Raw genomic sequence first — 22826 nt, forward strand, 5'->3', positions numbered from 1 at the left:
AATGTCTAATTTTCCACTGTTTTTGTCTTTACCTACCTGGTTATGCACATGACAATTGCAACTATAATGGCAATCTGTACAGCTCCAATTATTGCTGCAATGAGGACATGAGTAAGCTTTTGTCTACTTGGGACAACATAAAGAATACTAAAGTCTGTCTTTTCACAGTGCTGCCCAGTATATCCTGATTCACACCTGAAAAAGAAAAGGAATATTTCATGGAATCTGTAATTTGACAGCACCCCGGTCCTTTTGCAGATGAAATGAGAAATCCAAGGTGACTCCAGCTGAGAAAGAGCTGGTGAGAAGGAGCATGTGTGATAATGCTTGGGTTAGGGAGTGGTTTGGATCTGTGTGGCAAGAGAAGAAACAGAGCAAATAGATACACTCTGCTTTTTCTGGATAAGGTTACTAGTAGCTCTCTGAAAACACATCAATGTGGGGAAGGCTCTGATTTGTCAAAATAAATATGTGGGTCATTATTATATTGGTACAATATCTGGGAATAGTGAAGCAACTGAATGGAACAAGCAGACACTTGGAAGACGAGTAGACAAGGCTAAATGAAATGCAAGAACCACACTCATGAAACACAGAGAAAGCACAGTTCATTCAGCTCCATTGTCAATATGGGGCAGAAGTGACAAAGAGGGAGGGGAACCTTGAAATATGGGTTGAAAATCACCTGGAAAAAGAAGACCTCTTTTCAAGCTGCTACCTAGAGAAGTGTAATCTTGTGAAATCTACTGGATGAGACCAGCACCAAACCCCCTCCTGCCTTGTGGCTGAGCCAGAATGTGATGGAGGTTGGCTTAGAAAACCCAATGGCTCACAACTGTTCAAGTGAGAGTTCAAGGAAGAATCAAAGATAATTTGCATGGGGTGGGGGAGAAATAGCTGAAAGCAGAAGAGAAGCAGCTCTCTAAATAGTAACTTGCTTGAGCAAAGCAGCAGATAGCTCAATGAGAAACTCAGCAGAGGCTGTTTCTGAGCAGTGACATGTTCCAGCAATGCAAGATGTGCCAGTGCAAACACACTCTAAAAAATTCATGTCTCAAGGCAAAAGAGGCTGAGACACAAGAAAACACAGGAGCCAACCATAGCACTGAGATGAAGTCTGCAGTCAAAGGCCACCACTTGGAACCCTGAGCAAGTTCCTTGTACAGCTGTCCTTTAGAATCTACTGACACAAATGCATCACTATGGACAACTGAACCATACAATTGGCCTCCAGCTCTACAGCTGGAGAAGAAATACTCTCATGCAGGCAAAGCAACAATCCTTTTGTAAACTGGATCTGACAAGCTTGAGTGCAACACAAAATCAGATTCACTCATTCAAAAGCTTTGTTCTAGGGTAGGAATTAATTCTGTTTGGAGCAACAAAATAATAACACCAAAGAACTTTCTACAACTGCTAATGCAACTCCTAATCCCCCTCTGCATGCAGGGATAATAGTTGGGGTTTACATGTTCATAATCTTGTGACTCTACTTTCTCCAGCCATGAGCTGCTCTGTGAGGAGTTTTGGTTCAGGCATGAATCAAATTCTGGTAAGACTTGTTAAAGAGAACACTCAAGTACTGTAATTGTGCCCAGTGGTAGCCAGGAAGTGAATAAAGAGAACTCTGTATAAGCATGCAAAAAGAATGAGGACCATGAACGCACTGGCAATCATGCAAGAAGACACAAAAAGGAAGAGGTCTCCTTGTTAGTCAAGAAGACTTAAATCTTATTGTTACTTTGCTTTTGTTTTCCTTAAAGAAAGTAGCAGATGATGTATTATCAATGTGATAGCTGCTTTAATGCAGAGGAGGCTCAAGGAATTCAAAGACGTTTCCTCAGAAACATTGAAATGACAAGAAATTATTTCTGAGAAATACTAAATGCAGATTCAGGAAGAAGTGCTTCTATTAACAATTACATTATGGCAGGATGAAGTAGTAGGCACTAGTTTTCTACCTTAAACTAGCAGAACAGATTTTAAAGCATTCTGCTGCATAAAAGTATAACAAGATAATACGGCATTAATATCATACCAAGATCAATAGAGGTCAGCAAGTATTTATCAAAATAAGCTGATCAGTCAATTAATTGATTTAGCACAAAGTTTGGATTTCTTTCTAAAGGGCTGTGCTGTGTGTCCTTGATGCAGCCTGCCATAAGGACAGGGCAGAGCTGCACTGCACGAGGGGGGCAGCAGGAGACAGACCCGATCCCATCTGTGCAAAGGCTGCTGAACCCAACTCTGTGCAGCTGACTGCTACAAAACCTCCCTCCCTGCCTGCTGGCAGTCCTGGAGGGCTGCTGTACAATAAGCAAGGAGATTCATTGCCCTCAGTGAAAGCAGAACTCAGAATTTGCCCTGTGCAAGTATTTTCTGCAGTTTTATAGGTCATCTGATACCTCACTGGATGGCTCTCAGGAAATGAGGACCAAATTAAACAGTGTGTATGCTAGATGTGTATGAGAACTGAAAGCATTTGAAAATAACAATTTGCCTTTAACATTCATCATTATGCTTTCCTTGCTGGAGAAAGAGAATTTTTTTCTCTGACAGAGGTGCATGATTACTACTGCAGATTGATGTCTGTTATAAACTATTTGTTTCCTTAATAACTCTGCTCCAGTAAGAAACATGCATAAAGCATGAGACCATCAGTATTTTAATTGCCAAGAAAAATCAAAGGGAGATCTGATACTCAGGGTCAAGAATTGATAGTCACAAATTCTTGACTGGAGCCACATGAGATTCACTGTGCTAGGCTCAGTGCTGAGATACTATTCAGACTATTTAAATACATAGCTGAAGGTAGTAACAGTAAATGTAACTATAAAATAGAATTTTAAAGAATGGTACATTAATTAAATTGATCAAAACATTGCCTATCAATAGTTGCTAAAGTAATAATTAATATTTTAAAAAAATAATTTACACTGAATCATAAATTGATAAATTACTATAAGATTATCACCTTCCAGAAAAATATTCTGAGAAAATAAAAATTAGTTAATTCAGACAGGATTTTTTTTCCTTGAATTACTGCTGCTTTAAGCATTTTGAGGACAAATACATTAGAAACTGTCTTACATACAGTTCTAGATCAAAAGATTACTGTAATTAGATAGTGTTTCCTAATGCCCATCAAGATGATGTTGAGGATGCACCCAGTTTCCCAAAAGAAGCAAAACCACGTTGAGTTCTCTTGGTTCCAGATGAAAAGAAAACCAAAACAGTCCTATTGGAAAGGTGAAAATAAACAAGAAAGGGTCTTGCATGGTAAAAGAAATAATTAAAACTTTCAAGTGCTGAAGTTGACAACCATACTGGTTCTACTGTTCTGGCTTCCTGCTCTCTGATCTGTCTGGAAACCCTTAAATCTTGGCAGTGTGAAAAACACCTAAATATCATCAATCAATAAGGATCAAGGAAGAAAATATGAAAGTATCCAATGGATTTACAGCTGAATTTTCAAAAGCAAAAGAAAGTGAAGAGTTATAGCAGTTTCAGCCACATTAATCTGAAAGTACAAGCTTGCAAAATAAAAGCTCAGGAGTGAAACCTCCTAATAAGTAGGGCACTGCATCTTATTGCCAAGTGGCCTTTTGCTATAAACAACTTAGTAATAATAATAATAATAATAATGATGATAATAATAACAATTTGGAGGAAAAAAAAGATACAGAATTTGATTGGTGAAATGTAAAGGAAAAAAGTTATCTGGGAGCTAAGGAACATACTCTGGGTAAGAGTGAGTGGCTTAATGTGTGTTCTGAGTTGCTCATTTACACAGCAGACAAAAGGTGCGGGCTAAAGAATATTTCACAATTTTTTATTCTCTAGATGAAACCTATTATAGTGAAAAAGGGTAATAAATGTTAAAAATAAGGTATTGATTCTCTAGAGAGAGTTTACAACAGGAGCAATAAAATGTACAGATGGTGTAAGAACAGGTTGAGAGGTCAGTGGGGAAAGAACAGTCACAGAGACAAGCCATGCAAGGCAAAGGCCTTTTTAATGTGTCTGTTTTGTTTGGTTTTTTTTAGGTCTGGATATGATTTAGCAGCTGACTACAACACTGAGGCTCCACTCCTCAGAGGGATTCAGGTTCTGATGTACCCAATAGACTGAGCCTCTCCCTGAGCACAGTCTCCCTCCTGACTGGATCACCTGGGTGCTGCCCATGGCACAGGGATACAACTCCTGTGCCACTGTTAGATACCACAAAGTGACACATCCTGTCATTGTGTCTAGAGAGCATTTTGATAAGGCTTCACAGTGATTTCAATCCCATTTTGGAGACAGGAAGGACTTACCGGCAGGAAGCCTTCTGAGTGGAATAAATGAATTCACATTTTCCATGTATGCAGTAACCATTGAAGCTTTCTGAACAAGGTATGTGGTTTCCAATGTAAATGTCTTCTCTTTGATCACTGGCATCTTGAAAAGAAATATACATAAACAATTATACATGGGTCTATGATGCTAATTTAAAACTCTCATCCAAGAACAGCATATCCTTAAAACTTACAGTGAATAAAGAAATAGAGAATAATAAAGCAGAGGCTTAAGGGGGAAGTTTCAGAGGCACCTACAGAGATTTTCTAGAATATACTGCACTGGAAAATGATCCTCAGAGACATCTAAATGTGTTTTTTATATCAGGTTTCTCAAAAAGGAGAAAAGTTTGTGACAGAAACAAACCAAAGCAGGAAGATCAGCAGAAGCTTTGTCAGTGACACTGGGGCAAAGAGCTAATACACAGATACAGAGAGCTCTCTCCCATGTGTAAACAGATGAAAAAGAACCTCTAAAAAGGGTTAGAAAGATGCTGAACCACATTTTATGATTACTGGGTAGAAAACCACTTGATACAGCCCAGATCTGATTGGTACCACTGGGGGTTAAAGTTGAAATCAAGCACTTCAATAGCAGTCTTCCTCAGAGAAACATTTTTATGGAGAGGGAACTTAAAAATGTTGAAATGTGTTTAAATTATCCATTCCTTTGGGAGGTGTGCTGGTTTTGGCTGGGATGGAGTTAACCTCCTTCACAGCAGCTGATGGGGTGCTGTGGTTTAGATTTCTGAAATAATAGTGGTAACACAACACTGTTCTGCCTGCTGCTGTAAGGAGCTTACACAGCACCAAGACTTCCTCAGCTTTTCACTCTGCTTCTTCCCTCAGCAAGAAGACTGGGAGTGGGCAAGAGCCTGGGAGGGGACACAGCCAGGACAGCTGACCCAAACTGGCCAGAGGACTATCCCACACCATATGGCATCGTGCTCAGCAATAAAAACTATGGTTTTGGTATTTCCAAGGTGGCACCTGCTCAGAGGCTGGCTGGTCATCAGCCTGCTGATGGGATTTTGTGAGTGACAGCTTTTGCATCACTTGGTTTTTTTTCTTCTTTTCTTTCCCCCCCTGCTTTGCTTCTTCAACTGCCTTTAGCTTCACCAATGAGTTTTTCTCATGTGTGGCTTCCTGATTCTCTCTTCTGTCAATCTGAGGGAAGCTGGGATAGAGCAAGCAACTGGTGGGCACTTAGTTGCTGTCCAGCTCAGCCCAGATTGCCAGGAAGGCAATCCCTTCTGCCCCAACATCTTTCATGCTTCTGTCATGTTACCAAAAGCTGTGTTAACTTTCATCCATTTTTCCCCCAACTTTTTTTTTTTTTTTTTTTTTTTTTTTTTTTAATATATCAGCAGAAGTTGGCATTTCATAATGAACTTCTCTGAAGAACAGGGATCTTAAGATGAGAGTGTAATTATGGAATTTTGCTCATTTTCATGGCAATGGACTATAGCTTCACAAATAAGAAACTATAAAGCAAAAAGGAGTGTAAGGAAGAAATCTCTTATACAACTGCATATATTTGAAATGACACCAGCAAGAAAGAGAATGCATTTTTACAAGACAAAAAGAGAAATACTGCTGTTTTATTTTTTGTTTCTGTGCAGGGAGAAGATACAAAAGGCCAAAGCTCATTTAGAGCTGAATATGGCCAGTGTTGTGGTTCTAGAGAAAAAACTCTACCCTGTATTAGAGGCTTTAGATACAAGGAAGCTTTATAATTCAGGCTGTTTTGAAGATAGAGATGACTTGATACAAGGGAAGAATGTTGAATAATACTGACAATGTGTCCACCACTGCACTGATGGAATACATTGTTGTGACACTCCTAAGAAGAGAAAAGTGGGGATGTCTCATCCCAAAACTATCATCTCCCTCCTTTTCCAAGAATTTAATTACTGTCATATTGGTCCCAATCAAAACTTGTAATGAGCTACAGTCATCAGTATCAATATGCAAAGAGAGCCGTACCATATCTGGTTTTAGTACATATACTGATACAGAATGTGAGGCCCAGTGGAAAACTGAAGGGTGCATTCCCTGAAAAGTGGCCAGACACACACAGGTCAGAGGTAAAACTTATATTAAGCAAGGAGATGTTAAATGCAGGAGGTGATTCCTAGTGTAAAATAGACATTTACCCCCCATTTGACATGAATCAATTTTTAGTTGGAGAGATCTGCTAGACTGCTCCAGAGCTTCAAAGTGAAAGATGTAACTGGTGTAGGAGCCTTGAAAGAGTGACTGGGTGTAGGAGTTCAAATACTTCACCAGAAGGAAGAGTCATGCATAAAATCTGAAACCAAACCCTGATGCTCATCTTGGTACAACAAAACCACCAAGCCAGCTGAGTCTGAGAAGAGAGACCTTTCTGATGGAACTTAAGGTAACCACTTACACTGCAGGAGGAGACTGTCACAGTTCTAGAGACTAAAAGATATTATCCATTCAGAGAACAGGGTTTAACAAGTGTAACTCACAGGAACTGAAAGCAAAAGCAAACAGGTAGGAGTGTGGACTGTTCTCTTATCCTGGCTGAAAAAAAATCAATTTAAACACTTCAGGCTCTCACTATCTAAAGAGACCTGAGTACTGTATTAAAAAATTTCAAAACAACCTTTTTCATGAGGCATACTCTCTTCATGCACATCATTTGCTGAATGTGAGACTGCACAAGCTATACACGTTAATAATAATAATTATATACAATGGTTTTTCCACTAACTAGATTTCAAGGACAATTTACATGCAATGAATAAAAGGCTGTTACCTCTTTGGAATAGGAACTGAAAGTGGTGTTTCATTACATTACATAATAAGATGTATATTGCATTTGGTGCCTTTTATACCATCATAATGTAAGTGAAAATTGACATTAAATCACTCCAACTGGTACATCATATGCAGTGAAAATAAGAGAATTTGTGAAAAGAGAAAAAAATATGAAGCTTTTTGGCACTGAATGACTTTTCACTAAGAACACAAAGAATGTTGAAAGCCATGGTGAGATGGCTTTACTCAGGGAAGCCATGGGAGTGCAAAACAAATATAATGACAGAAAAAACTGAAGACCAGAGCTAACAGAGAAGGTACCAACCCCTTGCAACAAAACCCACATTAAGAGCAGCCCTGAGGAGAAAGAACAGCAAATTATGTTCATTTGTGATTCCTTCCTGTTCAAAATATAAGCACACATTTTCAGACTGGATTCTCTTTTTGGGGAAGATCTCTTCCTTCCTGGGACCCAAATTAGAGATATCACCACAAGACTGAAGAGGTTATTGCAACCTTCAGACTACTACTCACTCCTGCTCTTTCCCGTGGCTACTAATGATGATGGAGCAACAAAAAAGTCTGAGGTCAATCAAACGAGATTTCAGAAGCCCAGGGGACAATGCTAAAAAAATTTGGGAGCACAGATAGTGTTTCCCTTAAATCCTCCCAATAATAAGAGGAAACTGGAAGCAAACAGGTGAGCCCAGGATGTCAATACCTTGTTCTGGGATTGGTGTTTCCACCAAAACTTTGGGGTTTTAAATCATGGAAGAGACAAGGTATGCTGGGTCCTGATGGAACCAATCTATTCTGAAGGGTAAAATGACTTTTTGGGCATAAGCTGGCAGGATGGAGGGGGCTTTAAACTAGAACTGACTGGGGAAAGGGATTCCAACACCATTGTGGTGGTAAGTCACATGGCATCACCTGAGCTAGTGGGAACACTTGCACTGCTCCTGGGACCATGGAGAGTTCAGGAACTCATTTGAAATGCTTGAACACCAACACACACAGTATGAGAAACAAACAGGATGAACTAGAAGCTCTGGTCAGCACCCAGAGCTACAATATCACTGGTATTTGCATGAATTTGTAAAATGAGTCCCACAAGTGGAGTTTTGAGATGGAGGGCTACAGGGTGTTCAGGAGTGACAGGCAGGGCAGACAAGTTGGAGGATTCATTCAGGGGTGATTTTACAGCACTTACAGTTAGTGCTGATGCGGTTGAGAGCCTCTGGGTGAGGGCTAGAGGGGTGGAAAACAAGGAAATGTGGTAGTGGATGTCTACTACTGAGTGCCCAGCTGATGACTTACTCTATAAGCAATTATGAGAAATTTCTGGATTGCTAGCCTTTGTCCTTATGGGAGATTTTTAACTTCCCACACATCACCTGGGAATATGATACTGCTGTGATGAACAGGACGTTCTTGACATTTGCAGGAGATAATAACTTCTTGTCAGAGCTACTCAGTGAGCCAAGCCCTCCTAGGCTTGCTATTTGTGAATACAGGGCTCATGAGGGGTGTAATTTTAGTTCTGTCTTGGCTACAGTGATCATGAAATGGTTGGGTTTAATGGTTCAGCTTTCAGTGCAATAAGAAAAAAGGGCATTGCTAGCCTGGATTTCAGCAGAAAAAACCTTTAAGCTATTCATGGAGCTCTTTAGCAGAGTACCCAGGCAATCTGCTTTGGAGGGGTTCCATGAATGCTGGTCAAGTTTTAAGAGGTGCCCTTAGAAGCACAGGAGCAGACAATTTGCTGCACTGTAAGTCAGGGAAGTGGGGTGGAAACTCAGCTTGACTGAACAGGGAACTCTTTGTGGAGCTCAAGAGGAAGATAATTTGTATGGCCACTGGAAGCCAGGTCAGGCTTCCCAGGAAGAGTACAGAGCTGTGGTTTGTATGTGCAGGGAGAAGACACAAAAGGCCAAAGCTCATTTAGAGCTGAGTGTGGCCAGTGCTGTGTAAGACAACAGGAAGGGCTTTTTCAATGTGTTACCAGCAACAGGAGGTCTAAAGAAAGCACTGGAGTGATATTTGATGTGTATCATCATCTGACAAGCAGGGATGAAGAAAAAGTTGAGGCATTAATGGTTATTAAAAGGTATGGTAGGGTTCATGTAGGTGAAACATTTTCAACCAATGTGATTCAGTATATTAGTTTACTGAGAATATTTTGAAACAACCTAACAAATACAGAATAATCAATTTTCCCCAAAAGTTAACAGAAAAGATGGAATCATGGCAGGGAGGCTTGTGCTATGTAATTTCATCAGGAATGTCACAGCTTGGTGTCTTCCAGTAAAGTAATTTTCACAGCACTTGGAGGGACTTCAATCCTGTGGCCACTGCACAGGGTACAGCTGGGCATCTTTGAGGAATAGAGCAGGCAAAACTTACAAATCATGCACATCTTCCTGCTAGCCTTGCAATACACTGTGAGAAAGAATCTGTTCCCAGGTCTGTCTCAGTTACAGGAATCAGAGCTGTAAGGCAGACTAGAAGAGACTTGCATGCTCTATTTTCTCATCTTGTGAAACTGTGACCAAAAAGCACAAAATCTGCACTGTACCTTTCACTTCTGGTCGATACTGCATGCCATCATCTTTCTTTCCAACTGCATTTGTGTCATCTGTTTCTGGGGTGATAAATACATGCATGGTTACTTATTAGGAAAGGATATTTTCCAGACCACTACATGTGCATCACTGATAAGCCAGAATAATATTCAAAGAACTATTTTAAATGGCAGTAAAGCTGGACATAGTCCCACATTGTTCTTCCCACAACCTGGTTGGTATCACACCCAATCACCAGTAACCCTGGTGTCCAGACAAACACATGGTACACCCCAATTTTTAGGTTTTGAACTAAAAACTTTTCTGTGGTACAGACGTAAGTTATTTTGATGACAGCCTGTTTTGGTGTTGGAACTGCACAAGGTGGTAGAAAGCTGTTAATCCCATGAGAAAGTCCTAAATGCAAGCCCCCAAAACTGAAGGATTATGGATAGGATTAGCTACAAGGCAGTAGACAGAGGGATTCAGTGGACCATTCCAACACTGGAAAAGCAAATTATAGAATCACTTTTGTTGGAAAAAACCCTTAAGAATAATGGATCAATGTTTGTAAGGGACCAACCCAACTCACACTGGAAGCACATTTTACAGCCCACAGCAGCAAGAGGGAAGATTTCCCACACACTGATATTCCTTCTGTTCTCCTACCACCCCCTCATGTAAGAACTGTTGGATTACTGCCTAGATTTTCCTAAGAGCTTTTCCTGTCATCCCAGGTAACTGCAGCCAAAGCAAGGCAAGGTAAACACAGCACTGTGTGTGTAGTGAGGAACTCGAAATTATAGGTGATGAGTTCACTGATAACTGCACCAAAAATAGAAAAGGGAAAGTCTACCAAACCCTGTTATGTCAGAATTTTCATTTATCAGAAAACCAAAATTAATCCTACCTGAGCAGTGCCCGAGGTGCCTGATGTCAATCTGCTCTTGCCTCAGACATGATGCCTCTCTGACAAAGCAGGGATTGTTATAGGAACTTCCATCAGAAGCACATACAGGATTAAAACTGTATCCACTGCAGTCTATGTTACATACACACCTGTCAATTGAAGCACACAGCAAAACAAAATTGACATCCAGCAAACAAGAATTAAGTCATGTTAAGTCCTAAGTAAACACTAGCTCATGCACAAGGAGGGTGCCAGGAGGGGAGAGCTTGCTGCAAGAGGATGCTGAAGAAGTCCTTGGCATCTCAGGCTTCTGGCAGAATATGCAAAATTGTGAACACATTCTTCAGTGTGCTTTTCAATAATGTATTAATGTTTCTTGTAGCTTTACTCTGGTATCAATCTCATAGAATACACCTGAAAAGTGATAACACATTACTAGGAAGATTTACTACATTAATATAGGAGTTTGTAGTGTTTATTCTCTAGTGTGAACAAAGCCAGAAGAATATTCTAATTTTTTCAGCAGCATGATCCTTGAGGGGGAAAACAAAAAGGACTCTCTCTTCTGTTAGGCAATAGAAATAGCTCTTGCTCAAAGGCTATATAAACTCAATATGCTTGGTTAATATTGGTTAATATCTTGCTTTGTCATTTCAGCAAGTCTTTCATTCATACCTTTGAAAGTTAACAAGTCTTTTATGTTGCATTTAAAACAGGATTATGCAATCTAAATTATTTCATATTGCATCCCATTAACGTTTTGGTTGTTTAGGATGAATCATTTTCCACACAATTTGCAACTAGGAATTGCAAAATGAAAGTGGGAAAAATGAAGACCTAGTGTGGTGGTGGTTCCTACTACACAGAGGTAGGATAGCCAAAGACACAGGCAGGGCTATGACCTGCTCATGCTTGGACTCTTTATAGGCCCAGCAAAAAGTCCAGAAATTTTACATATGTGAATGACAGGAAAACATTGCAACTTTCCATGCCTCACACCCCCTGGTTATGTTAATCAATATCCTGCTTTCTAATTGAGCTTCTATTTTTGAATTAAAGTTTCTGTGCATGCTTCACATTGCTCTGCAAGTTCATCTCCACCTTTGGGATGGGGAAAGTAAGGATTGTGGCTGCAGAATGAGGGGGAGAACAAGGTGGGCACCATGTCCAGCTCTCAGTCAAGCTCCTCCTGATGTCATGAGTGTGAGAAAGCAACTCTGCAGCTTCTGAGAAGGTGACAGTGGGCACAAGATCCTCCCCTGGCAGAAAGCTGTACCAAGGGCACACAATCTGACTGCCAGGAGTAACCACCAGCTTCATCTTTCTCCATTCTTGTAAGTCACAGGATGGGGAAAAACATCCAAGCTACCAATTTACCACATTTTTTATGTTCTTTCCCACAATTGCAGGTAAAATCAAACTGTTGAACAGATGAATGTGTGCTTCAAGCTTGTAACAAATCTGCAGCAGAACCAAATTCCATGCTACAGAAACACTGAAGATGGCCAGCATACTTTTCTCTCTTCCTCTTCTTCCATGAGAACTTTTGTTGCTTAATTTAAATATGCTAATTTTGCAGGTAATTTTCAATGCCTGTGAACTTCAGATTGCTGCTAGACAGAAGAACATCTCTAGTGCAAACAGGGTTTTAAGTGCACCTACTGACAGTGAAAAACTGCACCAGTAATGAGTCTCTACACATCTTAGGGACCTACTTCCAAGTACTAATGAAGCCTCTAAATATCAATATGATGAACATATGATAATCTTTCTTACTAGAAATGGTAATGGTTGTAAACCTTAGAAAGAACCAGGATGGAAATACTATTTTGTTTACTTGCTCCCACATGATGTTAAGAGTAATCAGGGGTTTATTAGGGTTTACTACATACAAATAAAAGGCTCATGGCTCAGCAGTCATGCATATTTATTGACACAAACTAGCAGAGAGCTGGTCCTCATTTGTATGAGCACACTGGCTGTGTGCAGACAGGTACCTTTGCTCTCCCTTAAATCTGCCTGTAGTCACCATCTGATGCTACCAGTCTATAGCACCATGATTATGGCTGGGTTTTGTCATTCCTGGTGACAAATAAGGTGAGTTTTGAAAATATCTTCTTCTTCTTCATGGTGACATTACAGGCTAGAGTTGAAACCACTTGGAAACTGCTTATGTTTCCATGCTTTGCTGTGTTTAGATTTTACATGTAATATTAAATGCTTACTTTCTCAGGATTGTCAGACACTTGCTTTAGGGGTGCCTAGGAATTCCTGACCCTGGTTTTCTGATCAGAAGTCTCAGTCTTATCTCTAACCACCTCTTCAATGTACAGAAATTTCACCTTGACCCCCGTTCACATGTATCTGGTTATCTGCCTGGTGCCATTCCTACTTCTTTGCTGTGACCATGATGCCAAGTGGTGCTTCCAGCCTTCCCCTGGCCAGTTAGTCACTGGTCACTTGGCAGAGGTGCCTGACATGCAAAAAAGTGGTTTAAGTACACTGTGGGTTAATGAGCAGTAGAACTGGACTGATGTACTTTAAAAAAAATTGAAACTCTTATTCCAACATAAACCTCTGAAGCCTTTCAGAGGGCTGGAAGAGAAGGAGGTAAGGAGAGGACATGGCTTGAGTGCAGTGCTCTGAAGGGAAAAGAGCCTCCACAGATGCAGTAGGGTGGCAGAGAGGGAGTCAGAGCACATGTTAGAAACCTGCACTCGTCAGAGGGTCTGCAAAGGGTGCAGTGAATTTGTCCTTGCTCATAGACAGTGTCTATGACCAAAAATACAGTCAGGACTGCAGGAAGTGCCAAATCGTGAGATGAGAGCAGTGACATGTGGGGAATGCTGCTCTTGAGAGAAAACATGAAAAGAATGTTGTTTTTAACTGCTTGGTGTTTGTAAGGGAAGGTAAAACCGTGGGAGAGCAAGTTGCTGCTCTGATGTTGCTCATCAAACACTTTGAACCTGGAGCTGAGTCCCTGTGCGGGGACAGGACCCCACAGACTGAAACAGATGAGCAGCTCGGGAAAGTATTGGAAGATGTGCCAACAAACCCACTAGGAAATACTGAAAATATGTTATGTCCTGATGTCAGAGAGCTCCAGAGGGCAGATAATAGCTTGGTACTGAGATGACAGGAAATCCAACTGCTCGCTTCCCCCACCAGGCAGTGTGGGAGCCAAAGCCAAGCAGAACTCAAAGCTCAAGGCTACCAAGCAGAGCCCATGGGTCTGAACCATACCACAGACCATACAAGAAGCATATAAAGTATGTGAGAAGACACAGCAGACTGTGAGAGTGAGCTAAAAGTGGTATCTTAAAGGGCAAAAATCTTATCAGAGTTATTCACTAAGGTAAAGCCACTTAACAGAATTGTGTATTAAGGGCATCTTGAATGTACTTGATGCTTCATAAGAGAAAGAAGTGAATGAGTGCTTCAAAGTTTTGCTAGAAAAGCCTCTTGTGAAAGCCACACTGAAATAAAAAGAGTGAGAGCTCTACAAACATTTTCTTCACTATAACCTTCCTATTGGTTTTAACCAAAAGGATTAAAACAGGTAGTTAATGCTCCAAATTGATGTCTTGCTGGAGGAGGTTCCTGCTTAATGTCCTCAACAGATCATTTCTCTCACTTAGCCCAGGAAAGTCAAAAGGACATATTCAGATGCCTTCTTGATATAGTAGGGTATACAGAAAAAGTCCCTGAATTTTGTCACCTGTCATCAGAGAGCTGACACCTTAAGAAAAAAGGCACCAGCTTGCTGTGAAAATGTACTTTTAGAAGTTGCATGCATGTCATTCATTAACACCATTAGTTAAACAGAAAAGCATTTGAATTTCAAGAAGTACAAAGTGATATAATTAAACCAAACAGATTTTTTGGGTGGTTTTAATAAGCAAGAAATGAGGATGCACAACTCATTTTTTAGGGGTTACTAGGTGTAACAAAGCAAACGTGCTTAGTAAAATGAAGTGACAAGCTCAGGCTGCAAGAGCACTTGCTGCTATTAGTAAATTAATTAGATCCCCAGAGATCAGAACACATTTCAAGGCTCCCCTTTGTTTTCAGCCTTCAAGGTGTACGTGGTCTGTTGGAAGTTCTGTGTGCTTAAAAACCCTGGAAGGTTCAAAGAGAAGAGAGGGGAAAAAAGGAAAGGAAAAGCATGACTGACTTGTGCAGCAGGCTAGGCTACTGGGAGGGACTGGCATTTCCAAAGAGCAGAGCAGGCTGCTGCATTTATACCCACCCAGGACTATATTTTTCTGGCCTGGCCTCACAGGGAATGCTGCTTGCTATCCCTTCCCAGCAGCTGACAACAATGAGCATCCTCAGGTACTCACCAATTCATTGGCACATCTGCTTCCAAATGTAAAATGGAAACACTAGAGTAAAACAAAGTGTGTGAAATGCACACAGATGGATAAGGGTATGCTTGATGGAATAAATTTAGGTGAATTGAAATAGCAGGGGTGTTGCAATTGCAGTTAAGAATATAACCATGCCAAATGAAGGATTACTTTTCATTTGATGCTTCCTCCCTTGTGTGCAGTTCTTCCCAGATGAAACCCAAACTAAGAAAATCTGTATTTCAAAGTGATTTTTCTACCTATTTGACTAGAGTTGAATCTTCATCAGGTTTTTGGTGTGTTTTTTAAAATCCCTTTATAGCACAAGAGAAGCAGAATTCAGTTCTACAAAACTTCTTTGTGCCTGGCTTCAACACTGTCTTTACTACTGACCAGCAATCCAGAACACCCTTTGAATACCATAAACCTCAGCTATTTTCCAGACTTTTCTTTTCCTAAATTCCCTTTTTCATGGCGTGGGTCTCTCTGACCACTGAAGAAATTTAGTCTTTACTGCAGTGAGCATCTTCCAGCATACATGGTGAGATGATGTTTGCTCTCTCAAAAGCAGCCCAGCCCTCCCTCCTCCTTCAAATAATAGGAACTTCCAAAGACTTGGCACACAGTGCTGCAAAGATCACTAAAAATATACATTAAAAAAACAGACCTGGATTATTGCCCATCTAGGATCTATTCAATTTCTTAATAGCCAATATAGTGAAAAGACTATTATGCTATTCCTCTCATATCAGAATATCCTACACCCAGATTTTCATAATTCATAATCTCACAACACAATATTAAATCCCTTGTTTAAGTTGATTTTCTCTATTGTCTGAATGGGGTTTTTTGCACACAAATACTTAGGATTTTTTTTTTTTTCTGTTGGATCAGAAAGCTGTGACTTGCATTTACACAGGATTTAGATACCCTTCCTTGTGAATATCTACATACAATACCATACCCTAAAAAGTTAATAAAAAAAAAAATTTGGTAAATGAGTGAAAAAATGGTCAAAAGAGGTAAGTATAAACTTGCATGCCAGACTTCAAACAGCCCATATCTTTCCCTGGAGGACAAATTATATAGACAAGACAGAGACTAGGACTTTGAAATGTCCACACTGGCATTTCTAACTGTTAATACTGAGACTTCTGAAATTCTGGTTTGGCCTTTGTGAAAATAGACACTATGTAAATTATAGGCCATTTGAATCTATATATTGCTGAGGCACCTTTGCTTTCCAAAGTAAATCTCATAAAATGTTAATCTCAGAAGGTCTACTTGGGGATCAGCTGTCAATCTTTCTTGAAAATCTACATTATAAGTCAAAACATATCTTTGACAGCATAGTACACTTATTAAAAAAAAAAGACTGAATGTGCTCAGAATCTCATTTCCATATTTCATCTGTTAAAAAAAATAGGTAAAACTCAGAACATGATAAATTTGAATTTTTACAGTGAGCCTATTTTAAAGTAATGATTTCCTTATCAAAGAAAAAAAAAAGATAACAACTCAAGTGGGGCCTTTGCAAGCTGGAGGAACCTCCAGAGGTCTGAAGATGACAGGACATCTGTCACACAGCCACAGGACAGACTGTGGGTGGACCAGCAGGGAAGCAGCTCTTCAGAAAAGGACCTGAGGGTCCAGGGGAGCAGCAGGCTGGGGGCTGCACCACAGGGTGGCCACCAGCAGAGCAAGGGAAGTGACCCTTGCCCTCCAGTCAGCACTCTTGAGGTCCCATGTGAAGTACTCTGTCCTGTTTTGGGACCCCCAGCAGCAGCAAATACTCAGAGAAACCAGAGAGGCTGCAGTGGAGAGATGCTGCCATGGGTAGAGGGATGGGGAGTGGGATGTTGTGGGCAATGGATGGGGGCACTGCACCTCTTCAGCCTGGAAAAGAGAAGGCTAAGGGTGTGACTGCTGCCACCAACAACCACAGAGGGGTTTGAGAAGAGGAGAGTGAGGGTCTCAGAGGTACACAAAGAGGAGTGGATGACAACAGTTGCAAGTTGCGAGGAAAGAAATTCTCATTGAACATGAAGAAATTCTTCTCAAGTGAGAGGAATTGAACAGCTATGCACAGCCATGAAATCTTTCTTCATGAAGATGGTCAGAGCTCTCCTGGAGAAGTCCTTGAGCTCACATGAATGAATTATCCCTGATTGCAGTGCAGGTCAGGAGCCCAGACCCTCTAGAATCCTATCCTTTGGCTGGGTACTGATAGGATGATCTGTTTATCTCATGAACTGCCAGCAGAACTGAAAAGCCCAGTGTGTGCTGAGAAAAAGTCTGGATACCCCAGGGTATATCAAGAGCAAATCATATATATTACTGATGGTGACCTACAGAATTTACCCCACCAGGTCTAGATGCTGCCACCTCTGTGTCCACTTCTCAACACAACTGCATTTCTAATTCAAAATTCCAGCAGAAAGCACACAACCACATTCATACTACCCATGGTTTTGGGCTTCTGGCCACATTCTCACAAAGGTTGAAGCCTACCAACATTTTGTGTGCACATTTTCCACCACTATGCATAACATGTGTCTTTTCAACAAAGAGGAGGAAGCTTCTGGCAAAGAAGCATTTGATGGTCAGAGGAGAAAGGCAGACACCGACAGGCAGCAGCTTTTCCCATGATACATACAGCCTATTTCAGTTTTGTCACTAAATGGGAAGAAAGTCCCACTCAATCCATCTCAGTCCTGTTATTTGCATCCTCAGACCTACAGAAAATCACTGTTCAGGTAAATGACATGTTATGTGTTTATGCAATTTTAGACTATTGTGTCCACAAGTGATTCTCTATGGCCTTGATAAGATTGACCATAAACTAACAAGTCTTTAAAATACTTGCAATCTGTATGAAAAAGGAAGAAAAATATGGAGAAATATATTTCTGTGATGCTTCCTCAACCTGATTCCTTTCTGAGTTTAGATGAAGAAATAATGTATTGATTTGCATATAGCTGAATGCAAATTTTCCAAGTGTGCTGTTTATGACAACCCTCTCCTCAGACTTTACTTCTGTGTCTCAACCACTCCACCTAGAATCAATGCTGAAATTTTTCACAGAGGCAGTGGAAATGTTTGTACTTTGGCATTCAGTTTACTATGCATTGTTACCACTTCTGGTTTAGACAGATAATGTTTCTGTGGAATCAAACAAAATTAATATACAAATCTAAAACCCTGTACAAAACCTGATTTCTTCAAACTACATGTGATCCAATGCAATAAAAGCATATATACAATTTTTGATCAAGAGATAGCCATAATGCTTTAACACCAAGCATGACAACTAAGAATCTGTAACTTTTTCAAAGGGGAAAACACAGTTTAAGAGCAACAAAAAACCAACATCACTAATTTGTAATATGGTGTGTATCTCAGCTCTGTAAAACCAATATTTACATTCGCTATTAAAATGCACCAAAACTCGGTAATTGCACAGATTCACAGCTTAATTTAGGCTTTAGAGAGGTGTAGAGATCATCTAGTCCCAGCCCCTGCTTGAAGTTGGTCCCAAGGCTGTGTCTGATCAAGTTCAGACCATCTCCATGGACGGAAATGCCAGACACGGTGTTGGAGTGTCCAACCACCCTCGCGGGAGAAACATTTTCCGTTTTGTCAGCCCAAAATTCACCATACTTTAACGTGTCTATTGCCTCTCACAATATCACTGTGAACCTCTGAGAAGAAAGGACCTGCTTAGACAACTCTAAGGACCTGCAAGTTCAACTGTAAAAAATCAGGAAGTGACGAATGTTCTTGCTTCTGCTTCTCTGTTGTAGGGGTCACCCTACAGCTTTCACTGAAAGCATCAGGTGCCACCACTTTTTGTATAAGATCCAACAGCTTTCCAGACCTAAAAGACAAACCACATTCTGTAGGGAATAAAATTGTTTTTAGCAGGATTTTTCTATTATTGGGAGAATATTAGCCTATTCTATTCCCTGGGCTATTGTGGCTGGCCTCCTGTTGGATCCTGGGATTCCTCCTTAATTCCAGATCAATTACCTCAAACCACTCAATTTGCAGTGGCATGTGTGGCACCCTTCCCACCAATTAACTAAACATGTTACCCCTAAATTAATTTTCTTGTTGATAAATGAGGAGTACAGAAACTTCTCAACAACTTCAACAACTGCTTCTCAAGAGCAGTTGGAGAAAAAGGAGCTGACGTTTGCAAAATCTTTGGAAAAGAGACTGAAAAAATTCATAACTGTGTGCTTACTGTTTGTATCATAAATATGGCTTATCTACTTAACATTAGAAGACAGTTACTCATCCAGTTACTATAATGGAGCAAAATTTTCTTTAAATGTCTTCTGTTATCACGTGGATCACTGTATAAAGTGTTTTAATATCTTAAGGTAGAAGCAAGAACTGTCCAGCCCTAATAAACCTACAGGAATGGAACTAAATGTACTTTTTCTTTGTGGTTCTGTAGACATTACCAGACTATCCAAAACAGTTCTAGTGGCCATTCTTATGCCTTAAAAAGAAAAATCAAAGCAGAATATTTTTATGAAATTTAGCTGTTTTGTGATTTTCTAGAATTAGGGATGATAGTGTTTGTAATCTATTGCAAATTTGAATTAAATGATAATTCAGACTAGCAGTGCTTTATACATAATCAAAGATATTTCTGTTGCCAGTAACTTTATATGTCATTATACAAATTTATGATGTCAAATATAATAAAAATATAAAATAGAATAAAAATTAGACGTTAAAAGCAGTTATAAGGGGTGCTCTACTAAAGTTTCCCAAACAGAAGATTTCAATCCCATCTCACTTCTGCCAGGTAAATAACCCTTTTGATTTTATGGAAAAAAATATGCCAACTCCAATATTCTACTTCAGCAAGTTTGTGACTTGCTATGTGACTTGTCAAAATCAACCTTGTGAATCTGTGCAATCTGTGTTAACAGATCCTGATTTATCTATGGTTAAACAGTGAATATCACTGAAGCCTGTTTTAAAGGCACTGGGAAAAAATATATATTAAATTCCTGTATAGAAGTGAAAAATATTATCCAATAAATTGCAAATAACCTACATGGGAATACTTTCTAACTTTTGAGCACTTTCTACATAAAAGTTTTTGTTTCCACTAATTTTTTAATGAGGACTAGTTAAAGAAATCTTAGAGGCAAAAGAGCATTCTCTGCCTGTTGTCACAAAGTGGGAACTGGTTTCATTTTGTATGAGCAGGATGTAGAGAAATCTTCTGAAGCTTTCCTCAGCTTCATTCTCATTTTCTTATCTGCAGGAATGCCAGCTCAACAATTGGAGAAGAACTAGGCAAGCTTTTACTGAAGTTTAATGCTTCAGGATTTATTTTCCAAAGCCAAAAGCACATCTCAGTGAATATAGTAAATATATATATATATATATTTGTAAATATATATACATATATATATTTGTATATATATGTAAAATCTAGACCATCTTTCCAGCAATAAATGAAGCAGACCAAGGCAATATTCCAAAAGATTATTAGTATTGCAGAAAACAGCTCTAGTTCATTTGTCTCTATCCTGGAAAGAGCAAGCCAGCTTCAGTCCTATGGCATTTTATGAAATGTGAAGTATCATGCTAGTGTTCATGAACACATTTTGCTTTCCCTTGTATTCTACAATTTAATCCTGAATGCACATCTTGAATATTAGTGCTAAGCTGCTTTACTGCCTGAGATGTCTTCATGCTGGTATCCTGTAATAAAACCTGGTGCCATTAAGACATATTTCAGCATTAAATGGATTCCAGCTGGAAGACAAGGAAAGGGAGAGCGATGTTTTCTCCGATTAGTGATGTTCAGCCACTGTTATTCTGAGATGCTGTTCCCCCTGTGGATACAAAAATGTACCATTTGCAAGTCTCTCAAACACCTTCCTGCACTGCATCTGCAGCTGCAACCCCAGTACTGCCACCAGCCCAGATCCCAGTAAACCTTTTTCCATACTGGTGGCCACTGCCAGGACAAAAGCTGTTGGAAACAAAATTCCACCTTCTTTTAATTCCCTAAAAAACCCTTAAAGCCTCATGTGGCTGTCTGAAGAAGCCCTTTCCTTCATGATATCTCTGCCTTTTCTGAGAGCCACACAGAGCCAGGACAGCTGGGGTGCAATATAACCAAGTGTCCTTGAGTGGGGAAATGTGGTGCATCTGCTTCTGCATTATGGATCTTAAAAAGCTTCTTGTTTCTTGATACTTTGTTTTGAACTTTGACAATAATTAATATTTTCCATTCATTTCTCCCCTGGGTGCATCTTAGAGATCAAATGTTACAGTGGGTATGGAAGATCTGACTGGCTCAAGCCCCCAGTTCAACTCCACGCTTAGGCCCAAGGTTAGCCCTGATGGAAATACCTGTAACATGTAACACTTTATGAACAAGGAGAACATGGAGAAAAAAATCTCAGGGTTGAATAATCAGTATTTATTTTGCATTCCTGATTGGTTTTTGAGTTGTTTTGTTGGCAGATAAAACAAATCAAGGCTCTTTGTTTGAAAAATATTAGCTAAAGATTTTCCAGTACAACTCTCTGGTGTTTTCTGCCACTACTTTACAACTGCAGATGGTTTGTTCTTTACAGACACATATCAAACACATTATTACTGGATGGCACTAAAGCTTCAGTTAGTGAGAATAAATATAGTCAAGCAGATAATCATGTACTCTTAACATTTTTTCCCTTTTGTTCAGTGATATTGTTAGGGAAAACATTACATACCCAACATTCTCTGCATCTTCATCACACTCAGCCCTGTATTTGCAAACTCCACATTTTGAGTGTTTTCTCTGAACTTCTGTCCCAGATCCTTCATACTCTGAAAAAAAAAAAAATTAAAACAGAAAGCATGACTTTCAAATTAAGCTCTGTTTTTGCTTACCTAAATCCATTTGCCTTCAGGAACACTGTCAACATAAAGCTATCATATACTGAAGCTATTAGCCTTAATAGTGCTCCCTTTTTGAAAGTCAGTCAATTGGAGGTTGGTAGAACTGTACCAGTGATAGGAAAACATCCCTGAAAACACTAATGCTTCATTGATTGGCTCTTCCTTTAAACTTATTTCAGTCATTTTTATTTATTCCTGCTTCACCAGGCACATAACTAGCATTGACATGTATCCCAGTCACATTTGCTCTTAATTGCCACTGATAATGTATAAGCCCTGTCCCTTTAGATGTCCTTGAATATAAGGTACTGGGGATTTAAATACTATTTTCTGTGACAGTCTTTAGTTACAGATGTCCTTATGCAAGGTTACTGCTTGCATTTTTTCCCCTTTTTGATTCCTGACTATGAGCTTAGACTGTGCTCATATGTCACATATGCTGTGGTGTATTTTCCAGATTACTTTGTTGAGTTCTGTAGGAATAAAAGAAAAAAAGAAAAAAATCCTAATAAGAATATGGTAGAAGTGCTATATATCCTAAAAAGCAAACTCAATGTCTCAAATATTCTGATCCTAAAAACACCTACAACAATTTTACTGTTGACATGGACATGAAAAGCCTTCACCAAATAAAAGAGAAATAAATGGCACTCTTATTGTTTCACTACCACTAGCCACTCCTATTTTTGATTTTTAACAATGTGATGAAGACACAGCTGGGTATTTGAAAGGAGGGAAGAGAACCACAGAAATCTGCAGAGGGAGTGGAGATGCACTGAAAGTATCACAGTGCTGTGGTGGTGCCCAGCTGGCTGCACAGGGCTGCCAGATGGACAGAGATCAAAGTGATTCCATTCCTTTCCTCACTGCAGCTCTGTGTGCTGCAGCAACAGTAAATCAAACAGCACCAGTGAAACAGCTGGATTTACATTCTTTAAATACGAGCAGGAAAAAGGAATCC

General features: G+C 39.7%; 1 protein-coding gene across 1 annotated transcript in view; it reads right to left on the minus strand.

Moving 5' to 3' along the window:
- Nucleotides 1–22826, minus strand: part of TMEFF1 (transmembrane protein with EGF like and two follistatin like domains 1) — a 110315-nt gene that overhangs the window by 2858 nt on the left and 84631 nt on the right. The window contains exons 5-9 of the mRNA XM_056483253.1: nucleotides 21697–21793; nucleotides 10596–10744; nucleotides 9700–9765; nucleotides 4317–4440; nucleotides 37–195 (exon numbers count right to left, since the gene is read on the minus strand). Of these exons, the coding sequence (XP_056339228.1) occupies nucleotides 37–195; nucleotides 4317–4440; nucleotides 9700–9765; nucleotides 10596–10744; nucleotides 21697–21793 (595 nt within the window). The remainder of the gene's footprint in view (nucleotides 1–36; nucleotides 196–4316; nucleotides 4441–9699; nucleotides 9766–10595; nucleotides 10745–21696; nucleotides 21794–22826) is intronic.

This window comes from Oenanthe melanoleuca, chromosome 2, assembly GCF_029582105.1.
Source record: "Oenanthe melanoleuca isolate GR-GAL-2019-014 chromosome 2, OMel1.0, whole genome shotgun sequence".
Taxonomy (NCBI): Eukaryota; Metazoa; Chordata; class Aves; order Passeriformes; family Muscicapidae; genus Oenanthe; species Oenanthe melanoleuca.